The sequence below is a fragment of the Cetorhinus maximus genome, chromosome 4 (assembly GCF_964194155.1).
Source record: "Cetorhinus maximus chromosome 4, sCetMax3.hap1.1, whole genome shotgun sequence".
Taxonomy (NCBI): domain Eukaryota; kingdom Metazoa; phylum Chordata; class Chondrichthyes; order Lamniformes; family Cetorhinidae; genus Cetorhinus; species Cetorhinus maximus.
The window spans coordinates 45,208,169-45,227,258 of record NC_135882.1 but is presented as its reverse complement, the minus strand read 5'-3'; the positions used below and the strand labels follow the sequence as shown (position 1 = coordinate 45,227,258).

Below are 19,090 nucleotides of genomic sequence, written 5' to 3'. Positions count from 1 at the left end.
ATTTAAATTTTCTGGTGCAGAAAAACTATTTAGAATTATTATAGTGCAAACGTGAAACCAGTAAGAGGTGCTTATGGTGCACATGAACAAATATACAAGAAGCCAGAAGACAAGATAAACTCAAAAGGCACTGTGTGGATGACAGACAGGCATCAGGGCCAGGAGGACTCAATGGGGATAATATTGTCAGTCAGTTAACAATGGAAGGAGGGAGGTTCACAGATCAAAACCAAAGTTGGAGGACAGAAGTGAAAAAAGAAAAAAGAGCCCTTGAATTTTTGTGCTTTTCATGACTACCAGACTTCAAAGTACTTGACAGACAATGAAGTACTTTTTGAAGTGTGGTCACTGATATAATACAGAAAAACACAGCATTTTGCATCCAGCAAGCTCCCACAAACAGCAATGTGATAATGACCAGATAATTTGTTTATAAAAACAGTGTGCTGGAAATAGTCAGCAGGTCTGACAGCATCTGTCTAGAGAGAAACAGAGAGTTAGCATTGAGTCATCAATATGACACTGTCAGAACCTGCTTCATTGAGGGATAAATATTGGCCAGGACCTTGGGGATAACTCCCTGCTCTGCTTTGAAATAGTGCCATGGGATTTTAACATCCACCAGAGCAGGCAGATGGTGCCTCGGTTTCACATTATCCGAGAGACAGCATTCCCTTACAGTGCTGCATACCCTCAGTACCACACTGGAGTGTCAGCTTTGATCTTTGTGCTCAAGTTCTGGAGTGGAACTTGAACTTGGAACCTTGCGACTCAGTGGAAAGAGTGCTACCAACTGAGCCACAGTTCACGCTTGGGGGGAAAAAAGAGCTCATTTTATTTTAGGAGAGTGAGCAACTCTGATTCGTCAAGGCATTCAATCAGAGTTGACCTGCCTGGTATGAATTTAAACAAAAGCTTGGCAGATCCCTGGTACATTCTCCATGGCAATGCCTCTACCAATTAGAGTCCACTTGCCAACCAACCAGCACCATCTTCTCATGTAGTATAAATTGTTGTTCCCTTTGAGATTTGGTATTCTTGCAAATCTGTTCTGATGAACACAAGACAAAAAGCTTTGACAGCATGTCCCTTTTTTCAGCAATACTCAAGTTCTGTACTGCCAAGCGACTAATTAAAAATTTACTATTTCAAAATATATACTTATCAACCTTTACAACAAAAATAAGCACCACACATGCTCCGGAACACAGTAAATTTCAGCTGCTACTCAATATTTGACCTTGGAACATGGTTAGCTACAATCAGCAGCGCTTGCAATGTGAGCACACAACTGCTTCTTCAGTAACCAGCACATAGTAGTTAGGAGGCTAGGTAACCACCTAAACTGAAAATTGCATAATTTAAGCTAGTAGAGGCATATATACAACCTATTGCACTGCTTCATCCAGCTAACAGCGTGCCAGACTTAGGGATTCAGAATTTCCCAGGGAACACTTGTAACAGCCCAAAAGAAATGGTGCCTTTTAAAATTCATGCCACATTAGTACTCCATGACACTGTGAACACTTAGTGGTGACTAGAAATAGAACCAACTAGTGGAGGGAAGAAAGAAACAGAGTACAGTGAGGCGCAGGGAGCTTGGAAATAAGATGCAATGGAGAGGATGACTGAAAGATGGAGAGAGGTGCTGGGAGATTGGGAGTAGGGAATGTGGTTGGGACATTGGAGCTTGGAGGGGGGAGTGTGGAATTGGAAATGTGCTGGTCATGGGGCTCAACATTTTCAGCATAGGAAAGAGCAGCACCAGAAGCATGGTTAGTGGGAGCAGTGTTAAGAGGGGAGTTAACAGTAAAGAGGTGTATGAAACTTGAGGGCATTACTGTGGTTAAACAATGAAGGACTGCTTTCACTGGTGGGCAAGGTATAGAGGCTAAGGATTCTCAATGTGTATGGGGAGCTGTGTGACCAATCCAAAACTCCAAATACAGCAGGAGAGAGATGACGGGAGATGGTGCAGATTGTCAGGGACCATATTAGCACCGTGGAGATGGGAAGAGCACTCTTCTCCACAGATGTTAGTGATATAAAGAATCTTTTCCTCAGCATTTCCTCAGTGATTCCTATAATGATCACTGTAGAACTAGAGAAACTACTCACAACTCATTTAGTGCATGTTCCATCTAATTTTTCAGCATGTTGCAGAAGAGTCCTGAAACAAGCATAGAATCCTTCTTTAAATTTAAATTGATCCATCATTCATTTCAGGCGGCTCGCCAAGTATGCCTAAAAACAGTGAAGACCAACATGGCAACAGCCATACACAGGTACATATCAGGTCCAGGACCTCATTCCTAGAGGTTGATAGTAATGCAGATGTTTTGTGCACAAACATACCAATTTCTATCCCAGTATATCTAAATAACGTTTGCTGAATGTGACCCTCTTCAAGTACCAGGATGTCACGCCAAGCCCACCACATAAATTGAGTTTGATGCCTATGATGTAAACGAAGTATGAGTGAGCCATTTTATTTGGCTTCTGAAATGTTACCTTGCTTTAAGTGCATTGAACAATCTAATCCCATCGGCTGAGCCACAGATCTGGACAAGGTCATCTCGTGTCAACTTTAGTAAATCAGAACCTGTGAAAGTATCAATCATAGACACAAAATAATTATGAAGCCTTCAGTGAGCACAAAGAAATGAGCCATTCTTAACCAACAGAAAGAAATGGAATCATAGCACAACCCAAGATAACTTTTACACAAGCATATATGGCAAGTTTCTGAGAAGAAGTTTTTAGCCCAAAAGTAGGGGGTTGACTTATACAGAAGTAATATGACATAACCAGCTGATGGTGTTACTGATGCACACCAGGATAATAGAATTACATTCGTGTAATGTTAAACAACAAGAACTTAATGTTCACTATATTAGGAGACTATTAATTCTGGCACTTCTAAGCATTTGAAACATAAAATCTCTCCCATCGTCTCCTTACCTAACTGTTTACGGTGGTATACTAGCTGATTGCAGAGTTGCCAGGCTGGAGACTGTTCCTGCCAACCCTGCCCCCAAAACCAGCAAAAAGCAGCCAAAAAGTATATTTTTATTACTCTGCGCAGACACGAGAAGCTGGACATCTGCCTTCAAAGGAGTAGGTTTGCACCAAAACAAGTTTGACTTCAGTGGTGAGCAGGTGGTAAGGAGGAGGAGTGTGGATTTTTTGGCCAAAAGTCAGGGGTTGACTTATACACAAGATCAACTATTACTAGAATATATACAGCAAGTACCTCAATGATTTGACTTGGACACAAATAATTTATTTGGAGCTTCCTGGGTATTATGGCCAGAATTTTCACTCGTCGGGTGGGCGTGCACCTGACCTGAATGAGCGTAAAATGATGCGCGATGATGTTGGGAGAGTGTCCCGACATCATCACTCACTTACGTGATATTTCGGTTGGCAGCCGCACACGGGAGTCAGTAGCGCACCCGTCAACAATTAAAAGGCCTATTAAGGCCATTAAAGTAATAATTGAATTAAAATTTTCACTGCCTGTCCAACCTCTCAGTTGGCGGGCAAGCAAAAAGGCCAAGCGGCCTTTGGATTTTTTAGGAGACCTCATCCATGGGCGGGATGAGGTTTCCATCAGCTATTAAAAAGTAAAAACTTTAACATTTCATTAATAACATGTCCCTGCTCATGTGACAGAGTCTCACGAGGGCTTTTTAAAAACATTTTAAAATTCTTTATTTTTAATTTCTAAAATCTTCATCTCCCTGAGGCAGCTCTGTGCCTCAGGGCGCTTTTCCTGTGCTCATCCACGTGCTTGTGCAAAGTTCCCAGCTTGCCCTCCTCCACCCACCCACCCCAATACAGGCAGCGCTGAGCGCTGTAGCACGCGTTTCAAGCTGGGTGGGCCTTAACTGGCCAACCAGCGTGAAATCGCAGTTGGGCCCCGATCGAGGGCAGCGGTGGGCTTCCCAACTGCTTCCGCTCGCCCCCGCCGAGCCCGCCCAACGAGGGCAAAATTCTGGCCTATATGTTTAGTAGTCATAACAGAATTAGTACTCGTCAATTTCTTTTCTAATCTTTCCTCCAATCCCTTAGTGCCACACACAGTATAGCTAAGGTGGCAGGCAAACTGCTCTCTGCAACACAGCCAACTCGCAGAATTGAGGCAGCTTTTTTTTATCCACAACCCCCTGCACTCCTCTCCTGTTGGGAAAAAGAATGTCCATTCAGCATTTCCAAAACATCACTGTTAAAAACGGAAACTCAATTCTGCACCCTTATATTGTTCCAGAATTGTCGTAAAATCCAATTTAACAGATTAGTTCCGCCGCCTGTTATAATTTTATTTTGGCAAACTACGTTTATTGAAATGGAAAGGAACAGCAATCAATACCTGAGAAGTTTGAAAATAATCTCGCATAGGTCGAGAATCTATTCTTGTGCAACCATTGCTGGGCCTCCTGTATTGTAGCTGTTGGACACAGTTGCTGGAGGAGGGGAAAAAGTTTATATGTATAAAGGGTGACATTTCATTAAAATTTACAGTCAAGGATCCAAGAATTCTGCAGCACCACAGGGATCATTTCTGTAACAAATAACTCCTGCATTAGAGAACATTCTAATATTTAAAAAATATCCTTTCCATATTTAAAATATAAAGAGTGCCTTTTTTAAAAAGAATTTTCTGATATTTTAACTTATGCAACCTCTAAGTTTGTTGCAAGACACCCTAGCTGCCTGATCTGTTTTTGCTCAGTGGCAGCAAGCTAAACTGGTGGCTATTTCCAATTGAAGGGCTATTGAAGCATTTACAATACTGTCTCCTAGTGATTGAAACTCAAGGAGCATTCCTCTAATTTTCCCCATTTCAAATGAGAACCTTTCCTTCCAAAACTGCATCGACTAGTCTGTTCATAGAGCTATGAACATTCTGATGACATAACCAGCTGATGGGAGCTGATGCACCCCAGAGTAATAGGAGAATTACATTCATGTAATGTTAAACAGCAAGAGCCTAATGTTCACTGTATTAGGAAATTGTTAATTCTGGCACTTAAGCATTTGAAATGTAAATGAAATGAAAAGCATTTGCTGAGCAAAGCACAAGAGGTCAAATCCATAGTTTTGCAAAGTTATCTGATTAAAGAGCAGAGAACAATGGAGTTAAAAATGTACAAGGAACAAAATGATTTACGATATGCAAACAGGTTAACAATCTGTAAAGCGACAGGGGTCAGAAAATTGGTGTCAGCTGGCATAATTCAGACTTAGAACATGCGTTATTCATTCCAATGCAATTTTTAAAATTAGCTTTATTTGGGATGAGTGTGTGGGGCAAGGCAAGTGTTTATTGTCCATCCCCAAATGCCCTTGAGAAAGTGTGGTGTGCTTTCTTGAACTACTGCAGTCCATGTAGCATATGTACATCAACAGTGCTGCTAAGGAGGCAGTTCCAAGATTTTAACCCAGCGACAGTGAAGGAATGGCAATATAATTCAAAGTCAGGATGGTGTATGGCTTGGAGGGGAACTTGCAGGTGGTGGCATTCCCATCCATCTGCTCGTCTTTATCCTTCTAAGTGGTAGAGGTCACAGGCTTGGAAGGTGCTGTCGATGGACCCCTGGTGAATTGCTGCAGTACATCTTGCAAACGGTACATACTGCTGCACTGGCTGTAGAGAGAGTGAATGCTTAAAGATGGTGGAAGGGTGCCAATCAAATGCTTTATCCTTCGAGTGTTGTTGGAGCTGCAATCATCTCAGCAAGTGCTGTGTATTTCATCATGCTCCTGGACAGCCTTCAGGGGAGTCAGGTGAGTTACCACAAAATTCCCAGCCTCTGGCCTATTTTTATAGCCACAGTATTTATATGTCTGGGCCAGTTAAATTTCTGGTCAATGGTATCCCCTATGATCTTGAAAATGAGGGTTTCAGCAATTGTAATGCCATTGACTATCAAGGGGAGATGGTTTGGTTCTCTCTTGTTGGAGGTAAGTCATTGCCTGGCACTTGTGTGACGCAAATGTTACTTACCATGTATCAGCCCAAGTCCGAATATTGTTCAGGTCTTGCTGCATGCGGACATGGACTACTTCAGTATCTGAAGAGTTGTGAATTATACTGAACACCACGCAATCATCAGCAAATATCCCCACTTCTGACTATATATTGCAAGGAAGGTCATTGATGGTGGAGCAGAATATGGTTTGGCCTAGGACACTACCCTGAGGAACTCCCATGTTGTCCTGTGGCCAAGAAGAATGGCCTCCAAGAACAAAGATAGGTATGACTCCAGTCAGTGGAGAGTTTTCCTGATTTTCACTGACTTCAATTTTGCCAGGGTCCCTTGTTACCACACTTGGTCAAATGCTGCCTTGGGTCAAGGAGAGTCACTCTCACCTCTAGAACACAGTTCTTTTGTTCATGCTTGGATCAAGATGTATGAGGGCTGGAGCCAAGTGGCTCTGGCAAAACACCAACTGAGCATCGCTGAGCAGATTTTTTTTGTATATTCATTCACGGGATGTGAGCTTTGCTTGCTGGCCAGCATTTATTGCCCATCCTTAGTTGCCGTTGAGGTGGTGATGGTGAGCTGCCTTCATGAACTGCTGCAGTCCATGTGGTGTAGATACACCCACAGTGCTGTTAGGAAGGGAGTTCCAGGATTTTGACTTAGTGACAGTAAAAGAACGGCAATATATTTCCAAGTCAGGATGGTGACTGACTTGGAAAGGAACTTCCAGGTTCCCATCTATCTGCTGCCCTTGTCCTTCTGGATGGCAATGGTCGTGGGTTTGGAAGGTGCTGTCTAAGGAGCCTTGGTGAATTCCTGCAGTGCAACTTGTAGATGGTACACACTGCTGCTACTGTGCGCCTTTGGTGGAGTGAGTGAATGTTTGTGGATGTGGGGGTTGCTTTGTCCTGGATGGTGTCAAGCTTCTTGAGTGTTGTGGGAGCTGCAATCATCCAGGCGAGTGGAGAGTATTCCATCACATTCCTGGTTTGTGCCTCATAGATGGTGGACAGGCTTTGGGGAGTCAGGTGGTGAGTTACTCATCACAGGATTCCTAGTCTCTGACCTGCTCTTGTAGCCACAGTATTTATATGGCTAGTCCAGTTCAGTTTCTGGTCAATTTAACCCCCAGGATGTTGATAGTGGGGGATTCAGTGATAGTAATGCCATTGAACATCAAGGGACGATGGTTACATTCTTTCTTGTTGGAGATGGTCATTGCCTGGCACTTGTGTGGCACAAATATTACTTGGCACTTGTTTCTGAGTAAGCGTCGCTTGATAGCACTGTCAGCAATACCTTCCATCACTTTGCTGATGATTGAGAGCTGACTAATGGAGTTAGGGTGATAATTGGTCAGATTGGATTTGTGAACAGGGCATACCTGGGCAATTTTCCACATTGTCAGTTCGATGCTAGAGATGTAGCCATGCTAAGACCTTGGCTAAGGGCGTGGCTAGTTCATTAGCACAAGTCTTCAGTGCTTCCACCAGCATGCTGTCAGGCCCCATAGTCTTTGGTGTTTCCCATGCCTTTAGCCATGTTTTGATATCACGTGGAGTGAGCCAAATTGTCTGAAGACTGGCACCTATGATGATGAGACCTCCAGAGGAGGCAGAGATGAATCATCCACTCAGCACTTGGGTTGATCCCCTGGCTTTATGGTCATGGGAGAGTGAGGGATATGATGATATGGATCATGAGGTTACAGGTTGTGGTTGAATACATTTCAGCTGCTGAAGGCACACAACACCTCATTGGTGTCCAGTTTTAATCTGCTGGTTATGTTCCGAGTCTATACCATTTAGTACGTTGGCAGTGCCACACATGATGGAGATATCCTCAGTGTGAAGATGGGACTTTGTCTCCCCAAGGACTATGCAGTGTGCTCACTCCTACCAGTACTGTCATGGACAGGTAGACTGGTGAGGATGAAGTCAAGTAGATTTCTTGTGCTTGTGGTTCCACCATCTGCTGCAGGTCCATTCTGGCAGATATGTCCTTCAGGATGCAGCCAGTTTGGTCAGTAGTGGTGCTGCTAATCCAGAGTATATTCTGTGCCCTTGCTATCCTCAGTTCTTCTTCCAAGTGGCGTTCAACAAGGAGCACTGATTCATCAAATGAGGGAGGGCGGTAGGTTGTAACAGGAGCTTCCTTACCCATGTTTGACCTGATGCCATGAGACTTCATGGGGCCTGGTGTCAATGCTGGAGATCTCCCAGGGACACTCCTGCCTGACTGTATACCACTATACCACCAACACCCCCCCCAACCTCTGGTGAGTCTGTCTTGCTTGTGGGACAGGGCATATCCAGGAATGGTGATGGTTGAGTCTGAATCATTGACTGCAAGATATGATTTTGAGAGTGTGACTATGTCAGGCTTTTACTTGACTATTCTGCTTTCCCAATTTTAGTACATGCCCAGACAATTATGAGGAAGACTTTGCAGGGCCTGCCTTTGCTGTTTCCGTTAACTAGGACAATACCAGATAGTCTGTCCAATTTAATTCTTATTTGACTTTTCTTAGTAGTTTGACACAACTGAGTTGTGAGCTAGGCCATTTCAGAGGGCAGTTAAGGGTCAACCACATTGCTGTGGGTATGGAGTCACATACAGGCCAGATCGAGTCAGGACAGCAGATTTCCTGCTCTTAGGAAATTTAGTCAACTAGCTGGATTTTTAGAACAATCAGGCAGCTTTGAGAGCGCTTTTACTGATAATAGCTTTATATTTTCAGATATTTTTTCCAAGAAAAACAGAATTCAAGTTGTCAAACAGGGAGGTTTGAAGTCATGTCCTAGGGATTACTCACACAGACATATGGATTACTGGCCCAATAACAAAAGCATTACACTCCTGTACCCACCTGGGTGTAAAGAAAAAGCTAGTAAATGATTTTAGAACAGTGCGAAATTTTATGAGGCAGATTCCACAACTGTGGAATCACTGAGCATGAAAACTCAATATATATCATCGCTAAATTCCAGCATATTATTTAAGTATCTCTATCGATTTGAGGATCAAGTACAACCGAGTGATTCTTTTTTAAATGAATGGGAAACACACGAGAACGTACAGAGCAAGCTTATTCGGCCCATCAAATCCACTCCAATCTAACACACCAGAAGCTGTATCTACCCAATTAATTCCCAAGAGTACCTTCTGCGTAATTATCTCCTGATCGCCATACTTCTGAGTCTTCACCCACTCATCATTTAATCCTGACTGTTATGCATCAGACAACCATTATCTCCCCTCCCAGTCACAGGAACCAGTGCAGTTGTGCAAAAAGTACGCCAAGAGATCAGAGGCCGGATATTAAGGAGTGGGAACAGAGATTTAAAAAACGTGCCAGGAACCAAATCAAACATGGTGGGGGGAGGGGGAAATCACCAAGTGACATCAGAGTGATATCCCAGTCAAGAAAGAGAGCAGAGAAACAGAAAACAGGCCAGAGTGAATTTAATGGGTAAACTTTTAATTTAATCTGAATTTATTAAGAAAGACCTCATCGATTCATGAGCCAAAAAACTAAATACGAAAGCTGATTTAACAATTTTTCATACAATTAAAATCGGTGCTCAATTAATCAATCATATTAAGGGGATAAAGTTAAAATTAAATAGTAGGAGATAGTAAAACTAAAGAAATTTGAATTTTTCAGTTTATAATCTAGGGTTTTAAATAATAAGTTAAATAAAAACATTTTTCGATTTAAAAGGAGAAGCAGCACATTGGTGAAACAGTCAATAAATAGAGGCAAGGCTCTGCAGCTCAGACCCATGCAGTGTGCATTCTGTTCCATGTGAATACTCAAGGACACTTCTCGTCTCCTGGATAAACATATGCGCAGGAACTATTGTGAACTACTGCAGCTCAAGCTCCAGGTTTTAGGCCTGGAGTAGCAGCTGGTGTCACTGCAGCATATCCATGAGGTTGAGAGCTTTGTGGATTGTACTTTTATAGATATGGTCATCCTGCAGTTTAAGGATATGTGGGCAGAGGGGAAATGGGTGCTCTCCAGGCAGTCAAGAAGGACAAAAGGTAGGTAATGCAGAAGTCCCCTGAGTGCATCTCACTCTCCAACCAGTATTCCATTCTGGATACTGGTGAAAGCGAAGGTTCATCTGGGGACCAAAGTGCAGCTACAGCCACATCCACAACACCACAGCTGGCTCAGTTACAGGGGGGGCTGGGTAGCAGGAAGACGGAAAAACCAACAGTCATAGGGAATTCGATAGGCTGTGAACAGACAGGCATTTCTGCTGCTGCAGACGTGAATCCAGGATGAAATGTTGCCTCCCAGATGTCAAGGTCGAGGATGTCACTTAACTCCAGCAGAGAACTTTGAAGGGGGAGGGTCAATAGCCAGCAGCAGTCCATATCGATGCCAACGTCATAGACCGAGAGAGAGAGATGTGATCCTGCAGGCAGAATGTAGGGAGCGAGGAAGGAAAGTAGCAAGTAAGGCCTCAAACGTAGTAATCTCTGGATTAGGGGAGGCGATGGTGTAGTGCTTTCGTCACTGGACTAGTAATCCAAAGACCCAGGGTAATGCTCATTGGGACCCAGGTTCAAATCCCACCACGGGAGATGGTGGAATTTGAATTCAATAAAAATCTGGAACTAAAAGTCTAATGATGACCATGAAAAACATTAATTGTTGTAAAAACCCATCTGATTCACTAATGCCCTTTAGGGAAGGAAATCTGCTCTCCTTTCCTGGTCTGGCCTACATGTGACTCCAGACCCACAGCAAAACGGTTGACTCTTAAATGTTCTCGGAAATGGCCAAGCAAGCCATTCAGTTGTAACAAACCGCTACAAAGTCACAAAAGAGGAATGAAACCGAACAGACCACCCAGCATCGACCTAGGCACCGGAAACGACAATGGCAATCGCAGCCCTGTCGACCCTGCAAAGTCCTCCCTAAAAACATCTGGGGGCTAGTGCCAACATTGGGAGAGCTGTCTCAGACTAGACAAACAACAGCCTGACATAGTCATCTTCATGGAATCATACTTTGCTGATAATGTCCCAGACTCCACCATCACCATCCCTGTCTTATTCCACCAGTAGGACAGACCCAGCAGAGGTGGCGGCACAGTGGTATACAGTCAGGAGGGAGTTGCCCTGGGAGTCCTCAACATCAACACCGGACCCAATGAAGTCTCATGGGATCAGGTCAAACATGGGCAAGGAAACCACCTGCTGATTACCACATACCACCCTCCCTCAGCTGATGAATCAGTGCTCCTCTATGTTGAGCATCACTTGGAGGAAGCACTGAGCGTGGCAAGAGTGCATAATGTACTCTGGGTGGAGGACGTCAATGTCCATCACCAAGAGTGGCTTGGTAGCACCACTACTGACTGAGCTAGCCGAGTCCTAAATGGCATAGCTGCTAGACTGGGTTTGCAGCAGGTGATGGGGGAACCAATAAGAGGGTAAAACATATTTGACCTCATCCTCACCAACCTGCCTGCCGCAGATGCATCTGTCCATGACAGTATTGGTAGGAGTGACCACTGCACAGTCATTGTGGAGGCAAAGTCCCACCTTCACACTAAGGATACCTTCCATCGTGTTGTGTGGCACTATAACCATGCAAGTTTCGAACAGATCTCGCAACTCAAGGCTGGGAATCCATGAGGTTCTGTGGGCCATCAGCAGCAGTGGAACTGTACTCGAGTACAATCTGTAACCTCATGGCCCGGCATATCCCCCACTCTACAATTACCATCAAGCCAGGGGATCAACCTTGGTCAATGAAGAGTGCAGAAGGCCATGCCAGGAGCAGTACCAGGCATACCTAAAAATGAGGTGTCAACCTGGTAAAGTTATAACACATGCTGTTTGGCATGCAAGTAGCCACAAGTAGCAAGTGATAGACAGAGCTAAGTGATCCCACAACCAACAGATCAGATCTAAGCTACGCAGTCCTGCCACATCCAGTCGTGAATGGTGGTGGACAATTAAGCAACTCACTGGAGGAGCAGGCTCCACAAATATCCCCATCCTCAATGATGGAGGGGCCCAGCACAGCAGTGCAAAAGATAAGGCTGAAGCATTCGCAACAATCTTCAGCCAGAAGTACCGAGTGGATGATCCATCTCGGCCTTCTCCGGAGGTCCCCAGCATCAGAGATGCCAGTCTTCAGCCAATTCGATTCACTCCACATGATATCAAGAAACGGCTAAATACACTGGATACTGGAAAGGCTATGGGCCCTGACAATATTCCGGCAATAGTACTGAAGACTTGTGCTCCAGAACTTGCCGCGCCCCTAGCCAAGATATTCCAGTACAACTACAACACTGGCATCTACCTGGCTATGTGGAAAATTGCCCAGGTACACAAAAAGGACAAATCCAACATGGCCAAATACCGCCCCATCAGTCTACTCTCCACCATCAGTCAAATAATGGAAGGGGTCATCAACAGTGCTATCAAGAGGCACTTGCTTAGCAATAACCTGCTCACTGATGCCCAGTTTGGGTTCCGCCAGGGTCACTCAGCTCCTGACTTCATTACAGCCTTGGTTCAAACATGGACAAAAGAACTGAACTCCCAAGGTGAGGTGAGAGTGACTGCCCTTGACATCAAGGCAGCATTTGACTGAGTGTGGCATCAAGGAGCCCCAGCAAAACTGGAGTCAAGGAATCAGGGGTAAAACGCTCCACTGGTTGGGAGTCATACCTAGCACAAAGGAAGATGGTTGTGGTTGTTGGAGGTCAGTCATCTCAGCTCCAGGACATCACTGCAGGAGTTCCTCAGGGTAGTGTCCTAGGCCCAACCATCTTCAGCTGCTTCATCAATGGCCTTCCTTCCATCATAAGGTCAGAAGTGGGGATGTTCACTGATGATTGCACAATGTTCAGCACCATTTGCAACTCCTCAGATACTGAAGCAGTCTATGTCCGAATGCAGCAAGACCTGGACAATATCCAGACTTGGGCTGACAAGTGGCAAGTAACATTCACGCCACACAAGTGTCAGGCAATGGCCAACTCCAACAAGAGAGAATCCAACCATCGCCCCTTGATGTTCAATGGCATTACCATTAATGAATCCCCCACTATCAACATCCTGGGGATTACCATTGACTAGAAACTGAACTGGATTAGCCATATAAATACGGTGGCTACAAGAGCAGGTCAGAGGCTAGGAATCGTGCAACGAGTAACTCACCTCCTGACTCCCCAAAGCCTGTCCACCACCTACAAGGCACAAGTCAGGAGTGTGATGGAATACTCCCCACTTGCCGGGATGAGTGCAGCTCCCACAACACTTCTTAGCTTGACACCATCCAGGACAAAGCAGTCCACTTGACTGGCACCACATCCACAAACATTCACTCCCTCCACCACCAACGCACAGTAGCAGCAGTGTGTATCATCTACAAGATGCACTGCAGGAATACATCAAGGCTCCTTCTAAACCCACGACCACTACCACCTAGAAGGACAAGGACAGCAAATAGATGGGAACACCATCACCTGGAGGTTCCCCACCAAGTAGCTCACCTTCCTGACTTGGAAATATATCGCTGTTCTTTCACTGTTGCTGGGTCAAAATCCTGGAACTCCCTTCCTAACAGCACTGTGGGTGTGCCTACACAACACGGACTGCAGCGGTTCAGAAGGCAGTTCACCACCACTTCCTCAAGGGCAACTAGAATAAGGCAATTTAAAAAATGCTGGCCCAGCCAGCGAAGCCCACACCCCGTGAATGAATATATTTTTTTAAAATTGCACCTGGTACTACGTGCAAGTGACTACAGAAATAGGAGAACAGAGCCGATGAATGTATGCCTCGACAGACTGTGCAGGTGGGAGGACTTGAGATTCCTGGGACATTGGGGCTAGTTCTGGGGGTGATGGGATCTGTAAAAGCCAGACAAGTTGAACCTGAACCGAGCAGGCACTAATGTCCTTGTGGGACTATTTGCTAGTGCTATTGGTACAGGGGAGGGGGTGGGTTTAGGCGACAAGGGTGTGGGAACCAGGAGGCAATATGAGACACAGAAAACAGAGACAGATAGCATTACGGTAGGAAATAGTAAGGTCTTGATGTTAGAGGTCAGAGGGAATGTAATATGCGAATGCGTGGAGTGTGGTACATAAGGTTGCTAAGCTGCAGACTCAGATGATCATGTGGAAATATGATATGTACAAGGTGTTCAGGAAAGATAGAAAAGAAAGGAAAGGGGGACAGATGGCAGTTTTGATTAAGGAGAACATGGCAGTGCTGGAGAGAAAGGACGCCCCTTAGGTATCAAGGACAGAATCTATTTGGTAGAGCAAAGAAACAATAAAGACACCATTACATTGCTGCTTATATTCTATGGGCCACCAACTAGCAAGAAACATATAGAGGAACAAATGAACAAGTAAATTACACAAAAGCGCAAGAATTGTAAAGTAGTTATAACGGGGGACTTCAATTATCCTAATATAGATTGGGATAGTAATAATGTAAAGGGGAGAGAGTGGCAAGAGTTTAGAGTGGGTTAAGGGGGATTTTCTATATCATATTTTATATATATATTTATATATAGTACTGGCAAATTAGGTGGGTCAAGTGGAACAAGCATCATATGATTTAAATTAGCCATGGAAAAAGACAAGGGGTAATCCAGAGCAAGAATAACTGATTGGGGAAGGGCCAACTTCAATGGGACGAGAACAGATTTGACCCGGGTAAATTGGAATCAAAGATTGGCAGGCAAAACTGTAACTGAACAAGGAGCTGCCTTTAAAGGGGAGGTAGCTCGGGTACAGACAAGGTATATTTGCACGAGGGGGAAAGGTAGGGCAAACAATGATAGAGTCTCATCGATACAAAAGAAATTGAGAGAGTAAGATGAAGCAAAAAAAGGGTGATTATGCCAGATGACAGGTGGATAACACAATTGAGGACCAGGTTCAAAATAGAAGGGGAAGCGGAAAAAACAATTAAGAGAAGCAAAGAGCGAGTATGAGAAGAGATTGGTAGCTAACATAAAAGGGAATCCAAAAATCTTCTATAAGCACTTAAACAGTAAAAGGGTAGTAAGAGGAGGAGTGGGGCGGATTATTGACCTAGGAAGTTGCAATAATCATACATAAAATAGTGGTTTGGCCTCAACTAGCCAAATGTGTTCCATTCTGCACACCACACTTTAAGATGCAAAGACAGTGGAGACGGTGAAAAAAAGATTCACGAGAATGGTTCCAGGGATGAGACACTTCCATTATGTGGATAGACTGGGGAAGTTGGGGCTATTCTTAAAGAGAAGGTCGAGAGGAAATCTGATAGAGGTATTCAAAATCATGTGGGTGTCTAGACAGAGCGGATAGGCAGAAACTGTTCCCATTGGCGATAGGATCAAAAACCAGAGGACAACAATTCAAGGTGATTGGCAAAACAGATAACAGTGACATGAGTAAAAACTCTCTTATGCAGTGAGAGGTAGGAATCTGGAATGCACCGCGTGAAAATGTGGTGGGGGCAGATTCAATCATGGCTTTTAAAAGAGAACTGGATAGTTATGAAGAGCAAAAAATCTGCAGGGCTATTGGGAAAAGGTGGGGGGGACAGGGAGGTGGCGAAATGCTCTTGCAGAGAGCTAGCACAGATGCCCTGGGTCAAATAGCCTCCTTCTGTGCTGTAACTATGATTCCAATGATTGACTAGGGAACTCAAACCAGTTAACTTCATGTCGTTAGTGAGAATAGATAATGGAATCTTGACTCAAATATTTAAGAGAAAAACGTTTCAAATCCGAAAATATACTAACAAGTAGTCAGCACAGATTTCAAAAGGGAAGGTAACATTTGACCACTTTTATTGAATAATTTGAAGTAGTGACGAAAAGGATAGACAAGGGTTATATAGCTCATGCATTTTCAAAAAGATCTTTTGATAAGGGTAGCACAAAGTAAGACTCATGACTAACATCAGAGCACATGCAGTCAGAGGGCACACAGCAGGATGGATAGCAAGGTGGCCATAAAACAGAAAACAGAGTAAGGCTTAAGGGCAGCTACTCAGACTAGCAAAAGGCGCCAAGTGGTGTTCCATAGGGATTAGTGCTGGAACCACTGTAGCTTATAATTTACATCAACAATTTGGGCTCAGGAATCAGAAGTGCAATTTCTAAATTTTCAGGCATCACAAAATCAGGGCATTATAGTCAATGCAAAAAGTAGATTATAACAAAATACAATACTTAATTAATAAATTTCCAGAATAGAATTTAATTGTGAAAATAGACTTCAATACAGATAAGTGTGAGGTGGTGCATTTTGGTAGGAAGAATATGAGGGTCACACACAGCTTGAATAGTAAGTCTAAATGAAGTAGAGGAACAAAGGAATCTGGAGGTACAGGTATACAAATCTTAGGCAGAAACAGAAGATAACAAGGCGAAAGAAAAAGAAAACCCGGCACTGAGGTCCAGGCTGATAAAATTGAAAACAGGGAAGGTCATGATAATCTAAAATCTCTCTCTTCCAGATCTGTGCTTATGGGTATCCTCCCCCTCTCTCTCCTTCTCCATGTAGTGGCCTTGGTTGTCCAAGGGTTGCTAATCACAACTCAATGATGTCATGATATCACAATGGGGCAAGTGGAAGAAGCAGGCCCCAAGAACTAACTTAGCCAGTACAGGGACTGAACCTACATTGTCAGTACCATTAGGCACCACCACTCTTGACCATGAGTATCCTGCTTTCATTGATTTCTCTTTGTACTTTAAAAAAATCAATCTTTTCTTTAATGTAAACCAGATAATGTATAACCTTACACACAAGGACCATCACTGCTTATTTTTTCTGAACCATCTCCTATGTAACAGTCTTTCTGAAGGTAGTATGTCAAGAGTAGCACACGAGATTTTAAATACAGCCTTACTGGTGGTCTATGTAAGGTTGTAACTTATTTCCACTGCACTCAAGAAAGTTAATTTTTTTGGACTATCTTTAATGATGTCAGGTTTACACCTGAGCCCCAAGGAAAATCTTTCAAAAGGTTTCCTCATGCACACTGAGGTGCAGAGAACCTTGACTTTTTAACAAGCTGGCCGACTCCATGAAAACTGTGGAGGACTAGGGCATGCCTATCCCCACAATGCAGCCAGCCACATCGGGAGTGCAGGGTGCGGGCTCATGAGCCAAACCAACCTGCACCCATAAAAGGCAATCCTGATAATCAGAAAGCCCAGGTATGGGATTGGGAATTCTGGAACTGTGACCCGCCCAACATTTTAAGAAGGCTCCTAAGTCATTTCGCCTCGGTGAAAACCCAGCCTGTTATGTTCTCTCTCAGCCACTCAACCACTTTTAAGTAAATTACAAACCTGAGGCCTATTCGATATATATCATGTCAAACAGCTACCAATCATTTTAATTTATGAGGGTCCTTTCATTAAACCAATACTTTGTCTAATTGGGGAACAGGACCCCAACATTAATTTTATTTAGAATGCCTGTGAAAACAACATAAAATTAAAATACTGATTATTAGCAGAACATGGAAATTTCTTAATTCCTACATTCTCAATAAACTTTTAAAAATCTAATGCTGTTATACCCTTAAATGAAGAGATACTTAATTTGTGTCAGGAGTTGAATAATTCTCAATGTCAACATTTTTATATTCAGTTCAACAGTTTTTTTGCAGGACACTGAACAATATAATAATGCTGTTGGGCAAGGGTATGGCAAGATAGACAAGGAAACAGTTGTCAATCATAACTAATCCAGTTTAGTTTAAAAGATCCCAGATTCAAAGAGTAAACCCATTCTATGCTATGCAGAGCTGAATAGTTTATTGCCTCAAAACAGGATTGGATATAGTTTCCACAACTAAATATTAATAGTATTACTTTTTGATAAAGGTAAACTGTGCATTGCCCACCAGCTTTACTGCTGTGGGGAGACACATACCTCCACTACAAACTGTGTTGTCCCTTCTCCTTGATGATTTGGTGAAGAAGAGTTACTGCAAAACAATAGCATTTATGAGTTGCAGCTCCAACTTCACACATTTTTAAATAAGGAAAATTATCTTACTACTATAAATCTGTACTGCCCAAGTCCTGAATATGATTCTTGACTTAAGTGTTAAACAATCAGGACAAATGCTTAAATTTATCAAGTTTTTATGCAAATGTATTAAACTATATCAATATCACTGTACCTGTCAGGAACACTGTAAGTGCTGACTTGTCCAGAAGTAAATGCTGGAGTGGTAGAAGGACTGCTGTTTACATATGCATTATCTGGCCAAGGAGAGCACTGTAGTAATTTAAAAGAGAAAAGATTAGGACTTCAAGTTCTTTATAATTGAAGAGACAAAACACTCCCTCTATTAGATAGAAATGAATTGTGGATTTATGCAGGAGGAGAGGAAAGCAAAACTGAGAATTGAACATATTTCTGTATGCAAATGATAAGTTGCTAAGGATAGCCAAATGAATAGATCAAATTGCCTGTTTTTTCTGCATAATCAGAAAAATAATTAGCTAAGCAAAAGGGAAAAATTTCAAACTAACCACGTATTAACAAAAATAATGTGCTGTGAAGAAGAATACATTTAGTAACATGTCCGCAATGGTCTTGCTGCATTATCTTAACTTCAATCACAGGATCTTAGTTCAAACATGTAAACAAACCTCAAGAGGTAAAGAAAACACTATCTGGTAGTTTAGTTTCCATATGATATGACTTTAGTATCATTTAGCACAGAATGATTACTTTAATTAATTCTCTCGCACATCACAGGATACTATAAACATAGTTAAGCCATGTTAAGATATTAACTAAGTTGTTTTCCGTTATACGGATGGAGTCATACAACTCAAACGTTAACTCTGTTTCTCTCTCCACAGATGCTGTTAGACCTGAGTTTTTCCAGCATTTTCTGTTTTTATTATTGTCTTTCGTTATACTTTTCTTCTATTTCTAGATATTGGATTATAAAAATAATGTTGATATCAGTGTAAAATAAGGTTGATCTACAAAACTCAGCTTGAATAAAAATATGAATTTTCGTTCAGAAAGGAAAAATGGAATTTCACTTCAATGCAGAACAGCAGTGAATTTACATGGATC

The 19,090-nt window shown here is 42.9% G+C and overlaps 1 protein-coding gene and 1 long non-coding RNA gene across 4 annotated transcripts in view; one reads left to right on the top strand and one right to left on the bottom strand.

The window, feature by feature from the left end:
* LOC144679587 (upstream-binding protein 1-like) overlaps positions 1–19,090 on the bottom strand; it is a 132,957-nt gene that overhangs the window by 25,078 nt on the left and 88,789 nt on the right. For all 3 annotated transcript variants that reach the window (XM_078540124.1, XM_078540122.1, XM_078540123.1), the window contains 4 exons: positions 18,177–18,274; positions 17,924–17,978; positions 4,373–4,466; positions 2,512–2,602 (listed from right to left, as the gene is read on the bottom strand). In XM_078540124.1, coding sequence (XP_078396250.1) covers positions 2,512–2,602; positions 4,373–4,466; positions 17,924–17,978; positions 18,177–18,274 — 338 coding nt within the window. The remainder of the gene's footprint in view (positions 1–2,511; positions 2,603–4,372; positions 4,467–17,923; positions 17,979–18,176; positions 18,275–19,090) is intronic.
* Positions 1–19,090, top strand: part of LOC144679588 (uncharacterized) — a 44,199-nt gene that overhangs the window by 12,848 nt on the left and 12,261 nt on the right. The gene's annotated exons all lie outside the window — the stretch shown is intronic.